The 23,337-nt window shown below is 45.0% G+C and overlaps 1 protein-coding gene and 2 pseudogenes across 1 annotated transcript; 1 reads left to right on the top strand and 2 right to left on the bottom strand.

The window, feature by feature from the left end:
• Window positions 1-350: 350 nt before the first annotated feature.
• On the top strand, window positions 351-20,695 carry LOC136655698 (dentin sialophosphoprotein-like). Its single transcript, XM_066632299.1, has 4 exons — window positions 351-575; window positions 3,464-4,852; window positions 16,040-16,399; window positions 18,758-20,695. Exons 1-4 carry the CDS (start codon window positions 351-353, stop codon window positions 20,693-20,695), a joined length of 3,912 nt encoding a protein of 1,303 aa, XP_066488396.1.
• Window positions 7,181-7,299, bottom strand: LOC136656456 (5S ribosomal RNA; annotated as a pseudogene).
• LOC136656759 (5S ribosomal RNA) lies at window positions 10,773-10,891 on the bottom strand (annotated as a pseudogene).
• Window positions 20,696-23,337: the final 2,642 nt, after the last annotated feature.

Genomic DNA, 23,337 nt, shown 5'->3' on the forward strand with positions numbered 1-23,337 from the left:
ATCCGAGGGTCACCTTAGTAATGTCCTAGTAACTGAAACCAGAAGGCCCACAGCTAGCAACAGGAATGGTACAGAAGGTGAAAACTTAAGCCATGACTTGGACAATGCCACTAAAAGCAATGGAGGAGGTAATGTTAATTATACAAGTCAAACTGAACATTCCAAAGTTGGTGAAAATGATGAGGAGGGCTGTGATGGAAGGAGAACTTGCCCTAGAAAAATGTTCAGAGAGAGATATGGTAATAGCACAGAAGAGCAGAGCAACCAAGTTCAAGTCCCAAGTGCAACAGATGGACATGGAAGGAATGAACCTGAAGGTCATCTGTTTACACCTAGGGTAAACAGGGTCCATGGAGAAGGTAGACATTGGACAGACATTAATGAAGATGGCAGCGGTAGTGGTGGAGATCCAGATGAAGAAGGCTCTAACGATGGTCAGGAAGATGAAAGATCTGCAGTCACTAGGAGTCCTGCTGGAGATGAGAGTGAAAGTCACAATAAGGAGAGCAGTAGTGATCAGACTCCTGGTGATGGCACGAGAGTCAATCCTGACAGAGAAGGAGATGATGATGGAGGTAATCTTGATGTTTCTCTCAGCACTAGTGAGCAAGACCAAGACCAAGACCATGATAGCAGCAGTCCTAAGAATGATAAAGAGACAGAGCAGACCCACAAAGCAAAGAATGAGCAGGAAGATAATGACAAGAAGAGAGATGGAGCTTCAGCCTCTAAGGACATTGTTAGGGTGAGTAGAACACGGAATTTTATTCTGCACTTTAGGAAGTAAGTTTGCTTTTTATGATCCACGTTGTTCATTTTGCAAGAGAACTATGGAGGGTGGGAAATTTCTGTGATCTTCACAAAATAGTGGCACTGAAAGATGATATCTTTATATGACATAAATTTCTGCTGTTTGTGACGGCTGTGTTGCATGGCTGCAGCGTCATCTGGGGATCGTGGTCATATGATCCACCTTGACTACAGAAATATAAGGGATTTATGTTTTGAGCCTGAACACATTATTGAAAGCAATTTCCACTGATTTCAGTAGCGCTTGCTTCCAAATAATGCTTGGAAATCATTTGTGACCCCTACAAACAAAGTTGTGAACAGGCTAGTTTCATTTAAGCTGAGTAGCTTTCTGGTTGTGAGCCCATTATGGGAAAATGAGCCCTATTAATATGAATGAGACCGACTTCTCCCTAATGTGCTTCTCAGTGGAGCGCTGGGATCCTAGGTCTGGTTTATACACTCACTAGGAGCTCCAGCCTGACTAATGGAGGAGCAGCAGAAGCCCCTTTCATCATGTACCCAATGTCATATTTACAGTGGGTCCTCTCAGCTGAGATCCATATACCCAGTGGCCTTATTTGTGCAATACAGGCGTCCCCCTGGATCTATGGGAATTCTGTTCTGGCCCTCTTTGGATATGGAAACCACCCTATCTAAAGAGCAATGCTCCATGCCTCATACTCCCAGCGCCCATTACCTTAATTTTTCTTTAGTACCAGTGGAAGTTAGCATGTTTCTTCCTTAAAAATGAACAGTTTCCTGATTAACCAAGGAATCCAACATGCATGTAGGCAGCCTGCACACTAGAAAGGCGACAGAAAGCATTAACAGGAAGCAGAAAGTTAATGGGTGTGCGGGGAGGGGGGGCTCAGCCCTCCCGAACAATGAATAAATGAAACTGCAGGTACTGGATCCGTGGATATGGGGGGGGGGTGCCTGAATTTCCCCTAATTTTTTGAACTGTATGAATCAAGGTATCATATTTACAGACCTCTAAACAGAGAGTCCATCTCAGACATGGTAGTTGGTGCATGGCGGTGAGTTGACACCGATTCAGATTCATTCAGATTTGATTATTAGTATAGTGTGTTTTGGACATGAGGAATGGATTGGAACAGATCCAGTGGAACCTTCCGGAACCTTCAAACAGAATCTTCTGGATTGAAATAGAACCATGTAGTAGAAAAAAGGTCATGTTGTAAAGCAGGGAAGCAGAGTGGGGTGATTTCAAGAGGCTGGGAAAAGCAGTCAATGGGAGAGAAAGGGGTTGCTTAAAATGTCTTCTGCTTGCTGCTTTTGCCCTGTAACTCCTCTGGCTGAGACCAGAAATAGGCGTAGGGGGCAGAAAATTAGTTTAAGAGAGGGGTTGCAGGAGCAATGCTATGTACAGGGAAAGGGTGAGAGAGTGACATTGCTTCTCTGTGTGAAGTGTGCACGTATTTATTTTAACATCTCATCCTCCCACAGCAGCTGAAATAGGGCTAACTCTGGTCACCACCCACCTCACCTCTGAAAGTAGCCAGAAAAGGGATTCTGGGATGAAGTTGGTAGTTGGGCAGGTTCACACAGACTGCAAAAATCAGTCCACCCCACTATGGTTTTCCAGAATAACCCTGGTCTAAGAAAAAGATTTGCTGATCTAATCAAAAGCATTTCATACAGTGGGCCAAACAGCATTCATGATGCTTGCTGAGGTCTGGAAGTGATGTCACTGAGCAGGACGTGATGTCATTAAACAAATCACGACCAGAAATAAGCAAGTTTTTTCTCACTTAGGAACTCATTAGCTGCAAATGACAGAAAATACTCAAATCTTAACCATATTTTCAAGACATGGGAGCACTCAATTATTACATGAGATTCCCTTTCAGCAGTGACATCTCAGCATAGCTTAGCAGCTGAGAGAAGCTGATAGTGGCGCTGGGAGAGTCCGAGGGCCGGATAAAGAACACCCAAGGGTCACATTCAACTCGCGAGCCTTATGTTTGACACCGCGGGTTTGACAAACTTTAGCTAAACCCTGTACCATAGACTTCAGTGCAACCTCATCAGCCTAAATCAGGGGTGTCCAAACTTTTTGGCAGGAAGGCCACATCATCTCTCTGTGCTGGGGACCAGGAAAAAAAGAATTTAATTTACATTTAAAATCTGAATAAATTTACCTAAAACGAATATATTCGAGATGGAACTTATATGAATGAATGAATGAATGAATGAAGGTCTCGCAATAGCTCAAGGCCTATAAAAGACCTTGTGCAAAGCAAGGCCGGCCTTTCCTTCGCTGCCGCTTCATCAGACATGAAACAGCAAGCAGTGGAAGCAGCCCTCAGCCCGCAGCTCACGCAAGAGATCAAACGGTCACCTTCATGCTGAAAGCAGTCATGTCAGGCCAGTGCGGGCTCCAGCTTGTCTCTGGAGGGCCAGAGGCTCATTGGAGACTGGGGGCACCCTGCAGGCTGGATTGGGGGTCCCCAAGGGCTGCAAATGGCACCTGGGCCAGGGTTTGGGCACCCCTGGCCTAAATGTTGCAACTTCAGTGATCTGTTTGTTGGCATTAACAGCTCCATCAGAAATTCACTTTGAGGATGCATGTTTTCTTACAGACTCCATGCTTTTGTTCCGGCACCTTCCTTTGCTTGCATTCATGTTTGTCTTTACTCTCGATCTGCAGGGCACACGTGGCAACAAGAGCAAAGGAACACCTGGAGGTAATGGCAAGGCAGATACCAGCAGGAATGTTGTCCCTGAAAACAGGAATGCCGCAGGTGGGCTTAATAAAGTGAGTAGCTCTCAAGGTGCCAGCAGGGGCAGGAGTGAGCCTAGAGTGGATCGTGAGGACTCCAGCACCATCAGCGATGATAACCAAAGCAACGATTCGTACAGCGGCAGTCACGAGCGCATGCAAGGGGATGACCCCAACCAAAGCCATGAGGTGGAAGACTCTGAAGGCAGTGAGGATGGCCAGGAAGATGCCACGAGTGCGCCAAGCAGTGGGGAGCATTCCAAAGACGCATCTGTGGGGGAAGAGGGCGAAAGCACTGCTGAGAATGAGGGCAGTGAGCAGTCAGAGAGCAACGGCGATGACAACAGCAGTCAACCAGGAAGCAGTGAGGGGGACAATGAATCGGGCGATGAGGACGGCAAGTCCGAGAGTGGCAGCAGTGGGACTGCTGGTGAATCGAACAGTAGCAGTGACAGTGAATCAGTGAGTACCAGCAAAGATAACAAATCGGAGAGCAGCAGTGAGAGCGACAGCAAACCAGAGAGCAGTAGTGAAAGTGACAGCGAATCAGAGAGCAGCAGTGAGAGTGACAGCAAATCAGAGAGCAGTAGTGACAGCAAATCAGAGAGCAGCAGTAAAAGTGAAAGCAAATCAGAGAGCAGTAGTGAAAGTGACAGCAAATCAGAGAGCAGCAGTGAGAGTGACAGCAAATCAGAGAGCAGTAGCGACAGCAAATCAGAGAGCAGCAGTGAAAGTAACAGCAAATCAGAGAGCAGCAGTGACAGCAAATCAGAGAGCAGCAGTGAGAGTGACAGCAAATCGGAGAGCAGCAGTGAAAGTGACAGCGGATCAAAGAGCAGCAGTGAAAGTGATAACTCTGATAGCAGCAGTGAAAGTGACAGCGGATCAAAGAGCAGCAGTGAAAGTGATAACTCTGATAGCAGCAGTGAAAGTGACAGCGGATCAAAGAGCAGCAGTGAGAGTGAGAGTGAATCTGATAGCGGTAGCAGCAGCAGCAGCAGTAGTGAGAGCGACAGTAGTGAGGGCGAGAGCAGCAGTAGTGAAAGTGATCAAACAGATAGTAATGAAAGCAGCAGCGAAGCGGGTAGTAGTGAAAATGACGGCGAGCGTGGTGACGAGGCGACAAGCGATGAAAGCGAGAGCTTGTCAGCCAGTCGGTCCAGCAGCAAAGGGGAGCCTTCGTCTGAGGGTGAGGAAAGTGAACCTGACAGTGACAGTGGGGTAGATACAACCGACACCAGCAGTGACAATGAGTCTGCAGAGGAGGGTGACCATGGCACTCGGTCACGGGACGCAGTGGATACCGAAAGTGACTCTGTAAGCGAAGGCAGTAAGAGCAATGACTCAACCAGTGATGATTAATCTAAGGCGGAAAGGGCCCCTCTGATTCGTCTTGCAGCAAACGACAACGATCCTGAAGCGAAAGGAAAAATAATTAACAAAGCTATAGAAGCAGAGGCAGCAGCCCTACACCCTGTTACGGGGAAGCGACAGCCATTCAAATCGAAGGGATTTCCAAGTAAATTGTCATTAGGACTTGAATCAAAGATGCTAATCTGGGGGAGAAAACAAGAGGAAAAGAACCACGCGAATTAGCAGGCAGGAGGCAACAAAATAACTGTGTTCCTATCATGTTTTAAAATGCTATAATATTATTACAATAAGTGACATCTTCACACAACGTAATTAGAACCCAGGTTCTGGTATAAATATTTATCTCGGGACGAATTCACACAAGCACCATTCACTATTTGATTGCAGCACCAATGGCTTGTGTCGGTGAATAAGCCATTTCAGGCAGAGCTCCTTGTAAGCACCTATTGGCTTGATTTTCTTTCCTTCCTAATTCAATATTATGGTTCCAAAATTGCACCATTAGAAGATTGAGTTTGCCCTGTGTGTTAACTGTAAAATAAATTATTTTTCACGTTGTCCAATGTACTTTTATTGGATGCGGTCTACTTTGTTTGGACTGTCTGTCCCAAAAATAAGTCAAGGAAAGAGATGGCGTTGAGCTAACAGACACTGCCAGTCCATCCATGCTGCATGTTGTAGAAGCGGCAGCTTGCAAGGGGTCTGAGTGGGCTGCAGATACAGGGTGCCTTCCATCTCAAGTCTGCCACCATCACCACCTCCTTCCAACCAGCTACAAATGCAAGTCATAATTATCTGCTTCTGACACTCAAGCGAGAAGCAGATCATTGCCTCCTTATTATGCTCCTTGCGCACTGCAAAGACCATGTGTCTAACCATGCTCTATGACCACGTGGGATTCCAGTTCACACTGCTCCAGCTATAGACATGTCTCAGTTGGCAGGAGGCAATCCTAAATCCAGTGGTTAAGTTCCTAAATTCAGCCACACAGGAGTAAAGGGCTCTTGGTCACAAATCATGTGTTTTCCAATTGAAGCCCATACTGTACAGGTGTGCTTTATTGAATGCCAATGAATATTGTACAGCTCTCTGATTTTCTAAGTACATCAAAGAACAGAGCTGTGAACAGCCTGTGCAGGACCGGATAGGCTTATCAATATCCCAGTACCGTGTACCAATTGAGCAGGTATTACGGGAGTGTAGCAACAAGCCCAAGATAATGCAAGTTCCCCAGCAATAGTAGTTTATCTCCCCCGCCCCACCAGCTCTGCGCACTACAAAATCCCAACTGGTTTTTCCAAAAGTCCATTCACCTGTACTGATGCTGGTCGCTTCACTGCTGGGAGATATTGGTTGCCTGACTCTTTGTTCCTCTCCTGCTCACATGGTAGCTGGTTTTTCTTGATTCACTGTGAAGGGGAAGAGTCAAGCCCCCAGGTGCTCTAGTAACACAAAAGCCTACCCTGCAGCTATCCCAGTTTACCAGGCACTGTCCCTATTTTGCCTTTTGGTGAAATGTAGTGGATGGCTTTAAAAAAAAAAAAGTTAATGTGCACAGATATGCACTAGAGTTCTTGTAATTTTAGCCACTTCCCAGCTCTCTAAAAGTGAGGCACGTAATAGTTCTTTCACATGATTGTTCTGAAGTACCATCTATTTAGGTGGCACCTACCACCTCCATACCTACTTTACCCAGGCTTTGTGCACTGGAGAGGACACTCTGTTCCAGAACCACCATTCAGAGCACGATACCATAGTCTTCTGAGACTGAAGGATGCCAACTTGGTGGCACCCCACAGGGAATGAGAAGAAATACATGGGGGGATGACGACAAGTAGAGGTGGCAAGATTAAGGAAGGTTGTGTTCAACACAACGTATTAAAAAAAATGAAAGAGTACATTTTTAGAGCATTTATTGGAACTATGTTCTAAACATCATAATAATCACAGTGATGTGGACAACCCAAGACACACTGGCCCCTGAAACAACACTAAAACGCAGACACTGTTGGCACACCTGTTAGACATCGGTGTATAGAGAACATGAGGAGAGATACAGCTTCTTTGTAGTACAGTTGTCTATGGTCAGAAGCAGAGAGTGAGGAAAACAGCCCTCACCTTGGCCTTCTAAGCTGACCCTTCTGAAAGTAGGAGCAAGAGGCATAGAGGCCCATCAAAAATTTCCTGCTGGGCTCATCAGGATCTGATAGAATTGCTTACAGGGACTGGTTGGTTGGTTGGCAACCTTCAGTCTCGAAAGACTATGGTATAAGCCTATAGCACCTGGTATTCCCATGTGGTCTCCCATCCAAGTACTAACCAGGTCTGACCCTGCTTAGCTTCCGAGATCAGACGAGATCGGGCATGTGCAGGGTAACAGTTGCTTAAGTTTGCCATAAAAAACTCACCTAGAGATGTGTGCACACAATATGCTGTGTGTGTGTGTGTGTGTGTGTGTGTGTGTGGGAGGGGGGTTTCCATCCCTCTGCCTCACTAGCACCAAAGTTTGAGGGGCCAGCCTATTTCTTTCTCTGTTCTGGGATCGCCAAGCTACAGCCTAGAGATTTTTCCATGTACCCTTACGTTTCTCAGCGCAGTGAAAAAGTGAAGCAGGAATGGTTTGTACCACCTCATTGTCTCTAGTCCTACCCTGCCAGATGTGGGGTGGCTGGTAATACTGCAGGAAGAACAGGCAAGATAACTTGTGGGGAATTTAAAGGGTCAGGAGAAATCTCCAGGTTGCAGCCTTGTCACTCTCAAGCCATGTACCTGCCTTGGGAAAACTGACTTCCAGGCCCAGAAGTGGAACCCCTGCTAGGAACCAACCTATGTACTCTCTCTGCACACATTTCTGCAAGGCTGTTTTTTTTTAAAAGCACACTTCTTTTCTTAGTACTTTGTTTATAAAAAAAAAAAAAAAACTTGGTTTTTCCAAACCAGCATGGAGAAGCCCTTCCTGGCAGCTATTCCGAACATTCTTTGTGGGTGTTAGGAGGAAGTGGCTGGGCTGTGTGTGGGGAAGTCAGTGTTGCTGTCATGGATCTTCTGCTGGGACAAGTGCTCCCTGCCTCCAGTTCTTCATGTCTCACTAACAGGATGTGGCAAAGTTTTATTTCAATCCCAGGTTGGGTGCATCAGACAGCGCAAGTGATCTGAGCACCTCTTCATAGCACACTTATTAGTGCAATATGATACTTTTCAGGAATTGACAAGACTAATACAACAGGAGGTCATTCAAACAGCAGTTCATAATACTACAATGTGTACAGTACAATCAACCCGCATCTTGCACAAGGTTTATGTTCCAGAGTTAGCGCCCAAAGCTAAAACTGAATAGACACAAAATTGCCTTGAAAACCCCTTATATCTGAAAAGTGCGTACTGTTTCTTTAAAAACAAAGTGCATGGGAACTGAGACCAATTGGGTGAACAGCAGTTTCATTCTCCCATCTCAGGCTTACTCCAGGACATATACTAAGTGGAATGCTGGGCGGAATTACCTACACTAAACAGTTTTTCTGTTTGTATACCAAACACGTGTCGTTGAATTTGCACAAGTAAAATGCACGTAAAATGCAGGATGACTGTATATAGTTTTCAGGTTAGATACCTGGTTTTTAAACTGTGATCCACTTCACAGATGTTCCCTGAGTCTACAATGAAGACAACAAAAGAAAATGCTGAAGAGTCATGGTTTTCTTTAACTTCTCCACTGCTGAAGAGGCAATCTAACTTTCCATTTAGGTGGTCAAGGTGCACCTGAAAAGCATCTTGCCTCTTCCGCAGCATGTGGTTGTAGTGAAAACACACACAGCCCAAAGAAGCCCCTAGTTGCGTGTGCACTTCTGCCCCAGCTGTTTGTGTGTGTGTACACAATTTTGTTAGACTGCAGTCTCAAAAGACACATTCAGCAGTTCCATTTTCATTCCAAAGCCATGCCAAGCATTCTCCCACGTGGTGGCCGTAAGGCAAGAACGTATGGTAGCCCACAAAGAATTTTGCTGAAGGCACGTTTCTTGAGAACATTTCAGTACAAGCTGTCTGCTTATATAACCTGAAAGTACTATATTAGCAGGAAACAACAGTCTGACTATATATGTGGGTGACACTGCAATTGTTTATACTCATAAACCTGCTTGTATGTGAAATGGCATAAATTTAGAAAGCCAAATGAACCCTTAGCAAGATCTCTCATTAAATGTAAACTAGTCTAGTCATTTTGAGAACCACAGCTTATTTTTAGGGAAAATATCCATCTGGAGGCAGAAAGGAAGCGTGGGAAGGCTGGATTCCTGACGACACCTTATGACATCATCCTCTTCCTCAAGGCTGCTGATTGGTCCCCTTATTACAGAAGCAGAGTTTAAATTCATGCACTGTCTGAGAAGATTCCAAAAACTGATATTCAAGAATCAGATTCAAAATTGATCTGGTGTATTGCAGCAATTAAAACCAATTCCTGGAGCTACCCCCTGAGAGGTAAAAACTTGAATTCCTTTCCTTGTTTTGATGTTGTTAAGAATGAAACTGATGCAGGAGGCACCTGTCATTATTGTGTTAATGAGAAACTTTACAGAATAAGAGTGATTAAGAGAGAGGAATATGAATGCTGAAGAAGAAAAATATCCAATTCCAGCTTTCATTATCCAATCCTCAAAATATTTGCAGATAAAATATTAGAATACAAGCTTGAAAAGGAGTTTACTAGAACAAGAGGTTTTCCTATTAAATGTTTACATTGGAAATTGAGAGAAAAATTAGAGGAAATAGATGTTTAAATTTTTTTGCAGAGGAAAGAATATCCTCCCAAATCAATTTCAGTTCTTCCTGCGTCATGTGTTGTGCTTCCTTTATTTGTTGTTGAGTGATTGTGGGCACAATCCTAATCAACTTTCCAGCACTGACTTAGCTGCAATGCATACCCAAGGTAAGGTCACAAACATACCCTTAACTTGAGGAGGCCTTCTTGACTGCCACCCCACTGCAGGATGCAGTGCATGCCACATTGGCACAGCTATGTCAGTGCTGGAAAGTTGGTTAGGATTGCGCCCTATGTGTGTTCCTCTAACTGAATACTTAGATGGCTGTATGACTAATTTACATACATATATTCATGCCTTGATTTCTCATTCGCTCCTTATTTACTCTTTGATGACTGCCAGCCAAATGTGCGTGGCATCTTCATTCCAAGGCACCGTGTGTTTCCGTTTTTATCAGCAGGTGTGGAAGCTCTAATTGTGTTAATTAATCTGGGATGGCAAAGTCATACATGCAAGTTGCTGCTCAGTGCTTCAAGCCAACAAAAAAGAAACATGCATGCATTTGCATGTGTGTATATTTACGTAGCGGCATCATTGGGTAGCGCCTTATTAAATAAGCACTGCATGTTATTTTGATGTGGTTGTTTTGAAGTTCTTGTACTGGTAGGGTCTGGATTTGTGGAGCAGGAGAGGCATTTTTGTAATTGGTGCTGTACATTGTCCAGTGGTCCTTGACTGGAAAGAATTGTAGCCAATATTACACATGCACCAAAGATATCTCCAAACCATGCTACAAGACGGCATATACTTTTTCAGGCAACTAGCCCAGGCCCAAACATGTTCAGCGTACACTCTGTACCAAAGATATTGTGGCAGTAGTTCTGATCTAGCATTTAGAGCTTGTGAACTGTACAAATGTAATGTGAGGAGGAGAAAAAATGGCTACAGTGGAGGAAAAAACTGGTTTTTCCTATATTTATTTTCTCTAGTCCCATTCCACAATTCACTAGTGAAATTCAATAATTGCAAAGCAACTTCTTGGCTAGTCAATTTCATCTGAAGGAAATGGTTGGCAACCTTCAGTCTCGAAAGACTATGGTATAGGCCTACAGCACCCGGTATTCCCAGGTGGTCTCCCATCCAAGTACTAACCAGGCCTGACCCTGCTTAGCTTCCAAGATCAGACAAGATCAGGGATGTGCAGGGTAAAACTGCATTAAAAATAAACAAGAGCTACATGAACATTTTTTGTGACTATCTTGGATATACTCCCATTCTTTCATGTACTTAAAAATGTGATTTAATTTTTATTTAAATCCTTTAATGATAACTGAGGGGTATGATTGTGTGACTCATCATTGACGTTATTGAAAAGGAAATTGGCCCTTAACAAAAACCAAACTGTACATTCATCTATTGCATTGGTATTAGTTATACTTAGGGGCCTCCTTTCTGCTTTTTTAGGGTATAGTTTGAAACTGGCTTGACCAGAAAGCACAGCAGGACGTAAAAACATGAATGTGTATAGTAACAGCAGTGAAAGCTGGAGAACTTACTTTCAAGTTTTTAGAACAATATCAGCATGGACCGTGTAGAATATGTAGAATATGTAGAACAATATGTAGAATTCAGAGCGTGATACCATAGTCTTTTGAGACTGAAGGTTGCCAACAGGATGTAGAATTCCAAGCATGCTCTCTCTATAGTACGATGTTTTAATTGCTATTTGAAGCTGAAGCTCACATACTCAAAACATTCTGGTGAACAGTTGCCTGGGAAGCCAAACTTTTATGGTTGTATGCTTTTATGATTATATAGTATCAGAAAGTCCTGAATTGTTGTGATAGTCACAACACACACACACACACACACACACACACACACACACACACACACACACACGATTCATGTGTGCTTGTATGTGTACAATGTAAACCTGAAGGCATAAGTACAAAAGAGGAGCCTTGCTGGATCAGACCAAAGGTTCATTAAGGCTTCACTCCTATACATACTTACCTAAGAGTAAGCCCCATTCACTATAAACATGTATAGAATTATGCCATAAGTCCAGCATTCTGTTTCCAACAATGGCCAACCAAACCGCAAGCAGAGCTTCCCTTCCTGCTGCCCTCACCAAGAACTACTGTTCAGAGGTAGACTGCTTCTGCCTGTGCAGGTTCCACCAGCTGACATGACTTGTAGACAGAATTCTGTCTAATTTGCTTTTAAAGTCATCAAAGCTAGTAGCTATCACTACATCCCAAAGCAAGAACCCACAAGTAGCAAGTACCCACAGCACTTGCTACTGTGTAAGCAAGTACTTCCCCATCTGTCCTGAAGCTTCTGACAATCAATTTCAGCAGACGACCCCTGACTTCTAGTATTATGTGAGAGAGTGACAAGATTATCTCAAACTCCTTTCTCCCCACGTTTGCATAATTTTTATAAGAATAATAAAAATAGCACTTTCTCACTTGCATAATTTTACAAATCTCTATCAAGTCTTTCTTGCAGCCCAATCCTACCTAACTCCCCCTCGCACCAATGCAGGTCCACCAATGGAGTGCGCACTTTATCCCAGGATGGGGGGGGGAGTGGAGAGGTCTCCTCAGGGTAAGTGAACTTTTGTTCACTTGCCCTGGGGGAGGCCTCTGCTTTCCCTATGAGATTCCTTGGTTCTGCATCACTGATTTTGCTGGTACTGAGATGTATAAAGGCAGTGGAGAGGGACTGGATCTGGCCGCACACATTTGCCACCAAATCCACCCTCTCCCACATCCTTCCCCATTGCTCCTCCCTGTTCAGAAACTCCCCCATTCCTTCCCTTCCTTTCTCTGTTCCTCCCACCTCCTGCAAACACCAGCAACTCATCAACACTGGTGGACACAGTTAGCATGCTGGGCTTCCAGTAATTGCACTGGCAGCCTCCCAGCTCTCACTAGCAGAAGTGGCATTCTGCCTGCCTCTTTCTTCTGGAAGAATGTGCATTCCATCAGCACGGTAGCCTGACAGGATTGGCCAGGATCAGGTTGTCCATTTCCTTTTTTCTAAACCAAAGATTCTCAAGTGCTGTAGCTCCTCCCCCGTCATTGGAAAGTCAGCATTTACCAGCTGATAGGCCACATCTGTACCACAGGCAATCATTCATGGGAGCAGAACCAGGGGACATCCACTAAAATTGAGTGTTGGGTGAGTTAAGACAGGCAAAAAAAAATATTTCTTTACTCAGCGTGTGGTCGGTCTGTGGAACTCCTTGCCACAGGATGTGGTGATGGCATCTCACCTAGATGCCTTTAAGAGGGGATTAGACAAATTTCTGGAGGAAAATTTGTTACGGGTTACAAGCCATGATGGGTATGTGTAACCTCCTGATTTTAGAGGTGGACTACCTCAGAATGCCAGATGCAAGGGAGAGTACCAGGGTGCAGGTTGTAGCTTGTTATCTGGTGTACTCCCTGGGGCATTTGGTGGGCCACTGTGAGATACAGGAAGCTGGACCAGATGGGCCTGTGGCCTGATCCAGCAGGGCTCTTCTTATATTCTTAGCACCACTCACTTATACCCTCCTGTAAAGGAAACCCTTTAGTCCTGTAAAGAAAATTATTTAGTCTTAACAGCATCAGCCATTGGCAGCAACAGCAAGAAAAGGGAGAAGGGCCATTAACCCTATCTAAGTCAATCACTAAGCCAGGTGCTTACCAATAGTGTAAGTTCTTTTACTTTAAAACACTTACTTTGATGTTGTTATAGATACCAAAATGAATGTGAAGAGGACTGCACTCTTGTTTGTCTCCCTGTGGGCTCTATCCTATGCTCGTCCTGTAAGTACTTGTTCAAAAATAGTATTGAAACCATGATATTTTAAATAGTTTAAACAATTTAACAAAATGCTCAACTCTCCCCACTGAAATCGGTGCAACAAAAAGTGTTTACTTTTGGCTGGATCGTGCTTACCTAGGAAACTCCCTTAGAATGAGTGAGATCATCCCTCCAGCTAGTTCAGTATTGTCACCACTAACTCTACAGGGTTTTGGACAGAAATTCTCCTGCCTTATGTGGCGATCCTGGGGATTGAGGATGAAACCTTATGCAGAGTCACTTTCCCATTGAGCTACAGCCCCCTTCTAAGGACTTCATCCTTCTCAAAAGTTTCTGTATAGCATTCATTCATTCATTGTTTCCTCTTTTAATACATTCAGGTATCTAGACACCAAAGTGCACATCACAAGAGCTCTGAAAAGCACTGGGTAAGCAGATCCTTGCAATTTATTGTTTTCATCAAATGTAGAATTTCTCCATCAAATTACCTTGGAAGTCATCAGAAAAGCTCATTTCCTGACTTAAAATAGAATTCACATAGAATGTCACACAGCAAACAACCTACGGCTCTTGGATTCTGTAGCATATATATTCGTGATGGTTCCTGTACACTAGCTGGGTAACTCAAGAGCCATTTTCCAGCCCAGGCTCACGGTTTTGTGAACTATCAAGCTGAATCCAGTTCACCAGCCATGCATAGTGACCTACAAGAGTTTGATAAACTTTTGACCCAATTCTACCTAGCCGTTAAGCTGGTGGAACGCATGCTCCGCCAGCATAACATGTTTAATGGCCGTCACAAATGTGACTATGCTGGCTCGCTCTGCCTGGCCACCACCAGAAGCACTCATCAGCCAGGTCTGCACTCCTATGGACAGGGGACACTTGCTGGAGTAGGTAAGGCTGTGCAGGCGGTGGAACAGAGTCGGGAGAAGGGTGGGGCATGGGCAGGAGAGAGAAGATGGGGGCAGGGAAAAGGGTGGATTGGGCCTGCGAGAAGTGGGTTCAGCTGCAGCAGTGCTCGCCGAATCCTAATCCTCTTCCTGGGCCCAATCCATCTGCATAGATTAATTTTGACCTGGTGCAGGACCATGTAGACACACCAGGACACCAGGGAACATTTGCACCAGCAAATGTTCCCTTACCTTGAGGAGGCCTCTGAAATCCCTCTATGGGATACAGTGGTAGCCGCATTGGTGCGGCTGCATGGCCACGTGGGGAGTTAGGATTGGACTGTTTGTATTTTGACTCTCTGTTTCGGAGAGCAAAAACAGAGGGTGTTGGGCTTCCAGAAAGCCACAGAGTATAGCTGGTGGTCTTGCTTCAACTTATCAAGTTGCAAGTTGTGCAGATCTAGCTCAGCTTGAATTCTTCAAACTGAAGCCATGATGGTACAAACTGGAAAAAGCCTCTCCAGAGATGGGTAACCATAACTCATACTAGCAAAAAAAATAAAAAATTAAAAAAAAATGAACCAAAAAGAAAGCAGAAGCATTTTTTTTAAAAGTTCAGGCACACTTCAGGAAAGGCATTTTGCAATATCTATCAACACTACTGGCCATTCATTGAAATGTATTCAAATGTCAAGCATATGGTGGTTTTCAGTGTCCATACAGAACGTTGCACCGTTTTTTGATCCCCTGTGGATACTGAAAACTGCGGATAAGGAAAGCTGTGGTTTTGGTCCCTTTAAGCCCTCCAAAGGAGGCTGGAACTGTGCTCCAGTTGCCTCTGGAGGGCTTTCTGAGTCTGCGGCCTCTGCAGGCTTCAGAATGGCCCCACAGTGCAAAAAAATTGCTACTTCCAGTTTCCCAAGGGGAACTGAAAGTGACGTTTTTATGCCTTTTAAGGCATTCTGAGTCCTGGGGGTGGGGACAGATGATGTAGCGGTTTTTGACACTACAGAGTGTTTTTTTTCATGCTATGGGGCCATTCTGAAGCCTGCTGAGACAGGGGGTCAATGCATGCAACCTCTGAGGGCTTCAAAAAGCCACCTGGAGGCGACCAGAGCACAGCTCTGTTTGCCTTTGGAGTGTTCAGGTTGGGCCAAGTCTGGCTCAATGTGCATCTGGGGGGCCTGAGTTGAGCCAGACCTGTGGATATAAAATCCATAGAAGTAGGCTCAACCGGTATTTATAACAACTAGGCCCAAATCCTAACCAACTTTCCCGCACTGACACAGCTGTGCCAATGGGGCATGTGCTGCATCCTGAAGTTGGGCTGTAGTCATGGAGGCCTCCTCAACGCAAGGGGATGTTTGTCCCCTTACCTCAGAGTTGCATTGCCCTTACCTTGGTGGTAAAAGTTGGTCGGGATTGTGCACCAAGCCTGTTAGATATAATGTTGTTATAAATGCCTATAAATGTAGACGATTGTGTTGAGGTGATGGTCTACATTTCTGGACATTCAGAAATTACATCTGGGCTTATCCATAACCCCACATGTTTCCCAGTAATTATGCTACTTCTGACATTCACTGTAGTAGTATGCGCAATCCATTCTCAGTAGCCCTACAGTATCCTACCATTCCACCATCATTCGTTTTGTACAGGCTCCGGCAAGTGGACAAAACCTGAATGAGGTAGCTGACCGTAGTGATGAAGATACAGGCAGCCGGATCAGCGTAAGCCTGGAAAGCAGGGAAGACTCTGGTGAAGACTCTCATGACACCACCAGCCACGAGAGTCACGAAGGAAACCGCTTTCTCAGAAAGGTGTCCAGTGGTAGCATGGAGAGCCCCTCGGAAGACCGAAAATGGAGCACACGGGACAATGATGACGATGGTTATTTCAGGCTCCATCATGCAGCACAAAGGAAATGGGCCAAGGACAAGGATTCCCAGTACCATTCTCACTCAAACGAAATTGATGGGGATGGTTCAGATGATCAGTCTGCTAACACAGGATCTCTAGTAGGTATTCCAAACATGAGGAGGAGGTGTGACATGGGGAGGAGGTGGGTAGGGAGGGGCAGGGGGTGGGTGGATCAAGTTCCAGGAAGGGGCGGGATCGGCAACACTGGTTCAGGCAATATCCTATCGCTCTTCCCGGGCAGGATCCACTTGGACTTGCACCAGCAATTTTGCAGGCACAAGTCTGAGTAGATGCATTGCCATGGCTGGGGCTTTCCCTGAGGGAAGAGGATAAATGTTTTCTTACCTCCACAGTGCAAAATTCCCCTGTGGGCTACAGCACACTGGTGTCGCTAGGGGGGTGCGGGGGGTGTGGGCCACACCAGGTGATGCGCCTGGGGTGACGCGCCCTGGGGGAAGGATGCGCTAACAATGTGGGGTTAGGCGCTACCCTGTAGTGCCATATACCGTTGGATGCGGAATGGCCAGCGGAACGCAGTGCAAAACACAGAATTGAATTCGCTCCTTTTGTTCAAATGTTATGGCCAAAAAACCGGAAGGAAAAAATGCATGGAGCCCTGTGGAAAGTGAAAGTGAGCCGTATCGCACGTTTACGCGTGAGTAGGCATCCTTGCCATAGTTCATCGGAAAGGGCAGGCTGAGAGGAATCTAACGACACTGGAATGGTCCCGATCCAATGAGTGCAGCCGCAAAAAAATCTGAGAATCTCCCCCCTCCCAGCTGCGAGTCTGAGCCCGAAACGGAGCCACGTTTACTCGCGAGTAGGCGGACTTGCTAGAGGCTCCAAGGACGTCAGAATGGTCCTCATCCAATGAGTGCAGCCCCCAAAAAGACCGGAGAAGGAGGTTCCTCCCTCCCAGCTGCCTCCCTCCCAGTCTACGGAGCCTTAGGGAAAGCAAATCAGCCTCATGGTCGTGTTTACTTGCGAGTAGGCAGACTTGCCTTGGCTGGTGGTCAGGCCAGGCAAAGGGGAATGTGAGGACACCAGAAAGGGTCCTGATGCGCTGGAGCTGGAATGCAACAGAAGGCAGCTTCCCCCCCCCCCCCCAAAAAAAAAAGAACAAAAAAGAGGCTTGAATGGTGAGGGGAAAGTTTTCTATTTTGCACTTGCAAAGCCAGGAGGGTCTTTATCTTGATCTGCCTGAAATAGAAGAACTTTAAACTGGGCACTGGGGAGGGCTGGAAATCTCACTGATTCTTTTTGGGGTGGTTGTTATTGCAGGCAGACTACAGAGTAAGCTCCATTGACCACAATGGAACTTACTTCAGAGTAGATTCACTTAGTGTAACAGGACTGCCTCCCCCTTATTTAATTATTTTATTTTAATTTAATTATTTATAATTATTTATTTTCATTTGCTTGATGATGTCACTTCTGACCATGATGTGTGTGTGTGTGTGTGTGTGTGTGTGTGTGTGTGTGTGACTCTACAAGTTTTCAAAATCACTAAAATCAGAATTTGGAGGAATAATACCATCATGTAATATATCAATCAATGTGTAATTTCATGCAGAATGCAATGAAACAAACCTCGTTGAAATATCTGTGTTCTAACAAAAGGTACAGCCAAAAAACCAGTGGGGGCGGGGCCATGGTAATCACCACACTCACCTGGGGCGTTGCCCCGCCCACTACATGGGGCGACACGCAGTTCTCCTGCACCAGGTGACGCGAATCCTAGTGACGCCACTGCTACAGCACAAGCTACACTGGCCCTGCTGCACTGACGTGGGGAAATTTCAATAGGATTGGGCTATTTTCACCACTTGGGCTGAAAGTTCACATCTGTGCTCACACCGATGGACAAGATGCTAACTCTCAGGCTAAGGAACTGTAAAGAATAAATAAGACTTTTCCCCCTTTAAATCATCTAGTGACCCCCTACTCTGAATATCCCTTCCATGTGGGAATGTATCTGTTAGAAGCATGGCATATTTTTTCATGGACCTTCACTGCTGCAGCTCTTCCCATAAGACTCTCCATCCTCATCCTATCCTTGCCATTCCAAAGCAAGTGAAGATCCTTTTATAGTGCAGGCTTTTGGATTCAGAGAGTTGAACAAACTCTTTAATGCAGCTTTTACTGTTCTGTTATTGCTATAAAAGTTTAAAAACATTTTATAGTTTATATTTTGGTTGCTAGCTCTGCAGAGTAACTCACCTTTCATGCTGAGTGAAATAAGATGATGATGATGCCATAGGATGGCATAGAAATCTTAATTAATAAGTATTAGTAGCCTCACAAATCAGTGTAATCCAATAAGATAAGGACAGAATAAGAGGGTGGATGGACAGAAACAAGAGCTACACTTGGCTTATGCCGTGTATTTAACAGTTTATTATTGTGGAAAACATTGTCTTGAGCCTTGTTTTTTTTCTATTTGTCTTCTTTCATAGGAGGATCAAAACGAGATTCATAGCATGGATACTGTCAATGGAGAGCACCCCTGGAATGATATCGGGGCACCCAAAGATCAGTCTGATGTTGAAAACGATGGCATGATTTATACGCCTGATCTAGTCTTATACCCATTCCCTGGGAAAGGAGGAAGCGATCTGATCAATGAGGAAGACGTCAGTGGTGATGACTCTTTGGATAGAAATAATAAGGAAGGCACTTACGGGAAGGATTTTAGCTACACCGAACCCCCAAGCAAAGGGGATGAGCAGCACCTTTCGGTTACAACTGGAGAACAAGACAGTGACAATGCTGTAGGCCAACATCGTGATGATAGTAGTAGCAGCAGCAGCAGCAGTAGTGAGAGCAGAACCCTTGATAAAGAGGATAACCATATTACTGATTCTGGTAAAAGGTATGGAGGTGATAGTTACAGCAGTAGCCAAGAAGACAGATATGATTTTGATGATGAAGGAATGCAAGGGGATGACCCCCAAGTCTTTGAGAACCATGACAGTGACCCTAGCGTGCTCCATAAGGTTGTCCACTTGAAACAAAGCAGTCGAGATATCAGCACAGAAAAAGGGAAAGTCCAGCATCCCAGCAGATTAGTGGAACGTTTTGCCAGTAAAGTCTACTACTATGTTGATGGCAATTCAGATGAAGAGTTCAGCGCCGAGCATGATGACAGCAAATCCCAGGACGAGGACGATGCCAACTCTCAAGAGAGCCATGAATCTGTAGGAGACAGCAGCCACTCAACAGAAAACAGTAGGTCTAGGGAACATGCAAGCAGCCATTCTAGAGAGGCTGTAAAGAGCTCATCCAGAGGGCGCAGTCACAGCCATTCTAGAGAGAACTTCAACAGCCAGTCTAGAGAAGATGTGCCCAGTGAGTCCAGAGAAGATCCACCTAGCCGATCCAGGGAAGACATACACAGCCGGTCCAGAGAGGATGTGCACAGCCAGTCCAGAGAGGATGTGCACAGCCGGTCCAGAGAAGATGTGCACAGCCGGTCCAGAGAAGATGTGAACAGCCAGTCCAGAGAAGATGCACTCAGCAGATCCAGGGAGGACAAGGACAGCCAGTCTAGGGAAGATGCACACAGCCGGTCCACGGAGGACAAGGACAGCCAGTCTAGGGAAGATGCACACAGCCGGTCCAGGGAAGATGCACACAGCAGGTCCAGGGAGGACAAGGACAGCCAGTCTAGGGAAGATGCACACAGCCGGTCCAGGGAAGACGCACACAGCAGTTCCAGGGAGGACAAGGACAGCCAATCTAGAGAACATTCTGGAGAGGATGAGAACAGCCAGTCTAGAGAGGATGATAACACAATATCAGCAGAAGATATAAACAGTGAATCCACTGAAGATAGCAGGGGTTCCCATGAAAAACATAAGGAAAAGTCTAAAGAGATACACAGCAAATCAGATGAGCACAGTGCGAGCAAATCTATAGAGCAGGACAGATCAACAGGCAGTGAATCCAGAGAGATTAAGCAACAGCACAGCAGTTCAAGTGAAAAAAGTAAGTCCACAGAGGAGAGTGAAGAATCAGAAGAGACCACAGATGAATCCCTCCATGATGATAGCAAGCTATCTGACAGCACATCATCTGAGAGCAACAAACTGTCCCAAGAAAGTGCTGGTAGCAAGGACAGTAATGAAAACGATTCCAATGAAAATGACCTTCCGTCGGAAGAATGGCAAAGCCCAGAGAGCCGATCAGTGGAAACCAGTGAATCCAAAGAAAACAGCCCTTCCATCGAAAGGGACAGTCAATCCAGAGAGGAAGCAACTAGCAAATCTTCAAGTATAGAAGATGACAGCTGGTCTCGGAGCAGGGAGCTGGAAAGCCGAAATTTAATGAATGACCTCTATCACAATAAACCCTTTAGTTATGACGATGATAATGATTGCCAGGATGGCTATTAAATACATGGAAACCAAACACACCCAACTGTTTGTAATATTTAAAAGGGCCATTAAAAAGATACCTCCTTTTAATTTATTTTAGCAATGTGAATATTGACAGTTTGAGGTGCCACTGAAGATCACTTACAGCAAAATCCAAGTTTGGGGGGAGGGTTTTTTTTTCAGTCAAAACACCACTGAGGACTTCTGAGAACAGTGTTGGTAAGACTAACAGACTCCTGTAGGCTGCCACTGAATTCTACCTTGAGCTAAAACTGAGGACAATTTGGAGGTTCCTTCCCAGGCAAAACACCTGAAGACTTTCATGGGAGGGGAAAAGAGTATTGATAAGACTAGCAGGGGTGATATGTTCACACGGCTCTCCTGGAAATCATATTTTGTTAACCAGAAAGGCCAGAAACACATTCATTGTCAAGTCATTAAATCAAATTGCCTGCTTGCATATCCAGAAGAGGGCAGTGGGTGAACAAGCAAGAACTGTCACCTCTACTTGCAACATCCCCACAATGGGGGGGCTTCCCAGTAGATTGGGGAGCCATCCATTGTAGTTGATGTCTGTTCCATTTGAAGACCTTCCTTGGCACTTATAGGGGAAAATCTGCTCTCCTATAACCCTAACCCCCCCCCCAACACTCCTTTTATGAGGACTTGCTCCCTCCATTCAAGAAATTAGGTTAGTAGCTACGCTCACCAAGCCCTGTCTTCAAAACTGTGCAATGCTCTGCTATTAAGTTTTCTGCATGTAAGTTGTTTGTGCCTCCGTAATAAGCATCTATTGTCCAGTGCCTGTGACATTACTGGTGACAAGTACCGAAGGTCACTTCTCCCCCTGAATGCTTATACAAGATTTTGGCATTCGAAGAGACAAATTATGTTTACGTTTTGCTAAGGTTATTTTCAGGATGAATGTCTCTCTCTTTATAGCATGATTTCTCCTTTAGCTGTTTAAACCTGGCAAATGCCTGAAAATCCATTTCCCACCATTGCTCCACCTCTAAATAATAATCTTAAAAATATATTCTTGGATAGGTGAAAGGGAACCAAGGGAACAAGCAACAAAGTTACTCCTATGCAATGCTTCTGACCCCTCCTCCAAAACTTAGTGTGTTGCAGGTGCAGGAGTAGTGCTTCAAGTAATGGGAGGTTTAAGAGGGCACTGACTCACATTCCTTTTAAAAAGTTAGCATCTGTGAATAGCCTAGAGCAGACACAGGTAGCCAGCTCTGCTATACACATATGTGTGAATCCAAACCAGTCTATTAACCGTAGCTACTGAACATACAGAAAGCAAACTGTGGTCACATATTAAATACACCTGATCAAGTTGGTTATGTAGCCTTGGAGGTATCAATAACATGGGATGTATGTAATATTTTGTAATAAATGTATAGCTATATTGGGGAAAAAAGTGTTTTTAACCCCCTTTTTATAGCAGTGGTTTTAAGTTAAAAGAAAACAATCCTGTTTGTATTTCCTAATAAAGATTTTTTTTAAATGTAAAACAAAAATTAGCTGCTATATTTCATGTATGTGTTTGGGATCATCTGTGTGTGTGTGTGTGTGTGTGTGTGTATAAAGAGGGCTATACTCTTTCATGTGTGTGTGTACAGGGTGATCAGATATAATTGAGGACAGAGTCTACACCTTTAATCACTGAATAGAAGGGGGACTATTGACAGATGTAGCTTTTTAAAACTTTCCATGTTAAGAAGCTCCTGCCAAAATTCCCTCTTCTATACAGTGGTTAAAGATATAGGCACTGTGTCCTCCATTGTATCTGGTCACCCTGTGTGTGTGTAGCTGTGTAGCTCTCTCTCTCTCTCTCTCTCTCTCTCTCTCTCTCTCTCTCTCCACAAACACAACTAGATGGATGGATGGATGGATTAATGAGTTGCTTGGGTTCAAGCAAGTGATCCAAAGCAGTGGTGTAACAAATCTTTATGCAGGAAGAGTCATATGGAGGCCATATCAACCCATCCAATTTGGAAGCCTAAGGGACCAATCCTATCCCATTGCAGTCCATAGCAAGCAGTGCTGCCAATGGACGCTGCATGCTGGGAGTGGGGGGGGGGGGTGACAACCAGATGGCCAGGGAAAGTTAGGCTGCTTGGCCATCAATGGGTTTCCTTGGATCTACGCCAGCTCTCTAGCTGACATAAGTTCAAGGAGACCCCTGCGGGTGGTCCAAGCCAGGAAAGGCAGATAGGATCTGGGGTGGGGGGAGAAGTGCAATGTCTGTATGGGAACCAACAGAAGAGATGTAGACCCTTCAGCACTGCACATATGCAAAGTCCACTTCTTCCCAACAATCCTTGATTAGTGAGGTGCAAATGGCTCTAGAGTGAGTAGGAAAGAGATACAGAAGTCCTAAAAATAAGAGCAGAGAAACCAGCAGAGCCAGCTGAGATGCAGGGACATTCAAGGGACTATGGGAATGTCTCCCTAACAAGACAATCAGCAATTCACAAATCACACTGGCCTGACCTTACCCCTCTCCATCAGTACTCTCAACTGATGTCACAACACTGCCAAAGTCAGAGAGAGGACCCTGGCATGCACACGCGCCCACAGCTCACACACACAAACCCAAGGGTCCTAATTCTTCTATATTTTGGAGGGCTTGATGGATTGACTAAGGGGAA

The sequence above is a fragment of the Tiliqua scincoides genome, chromosome 6 (genome assembly GCF_035046505.1).
Source record: "Tiliqua scincoides isolate rTilSci1 chromosome 6, rTilSci1.hap2, whole genome shotgun sequence".
NCBI classification, from domain to species: Eukaryota; Metazoa; Chordata; class Lepidosauria; order Squamata; family Scincidae; genus Tiliqua; species Tiliqua scincoides.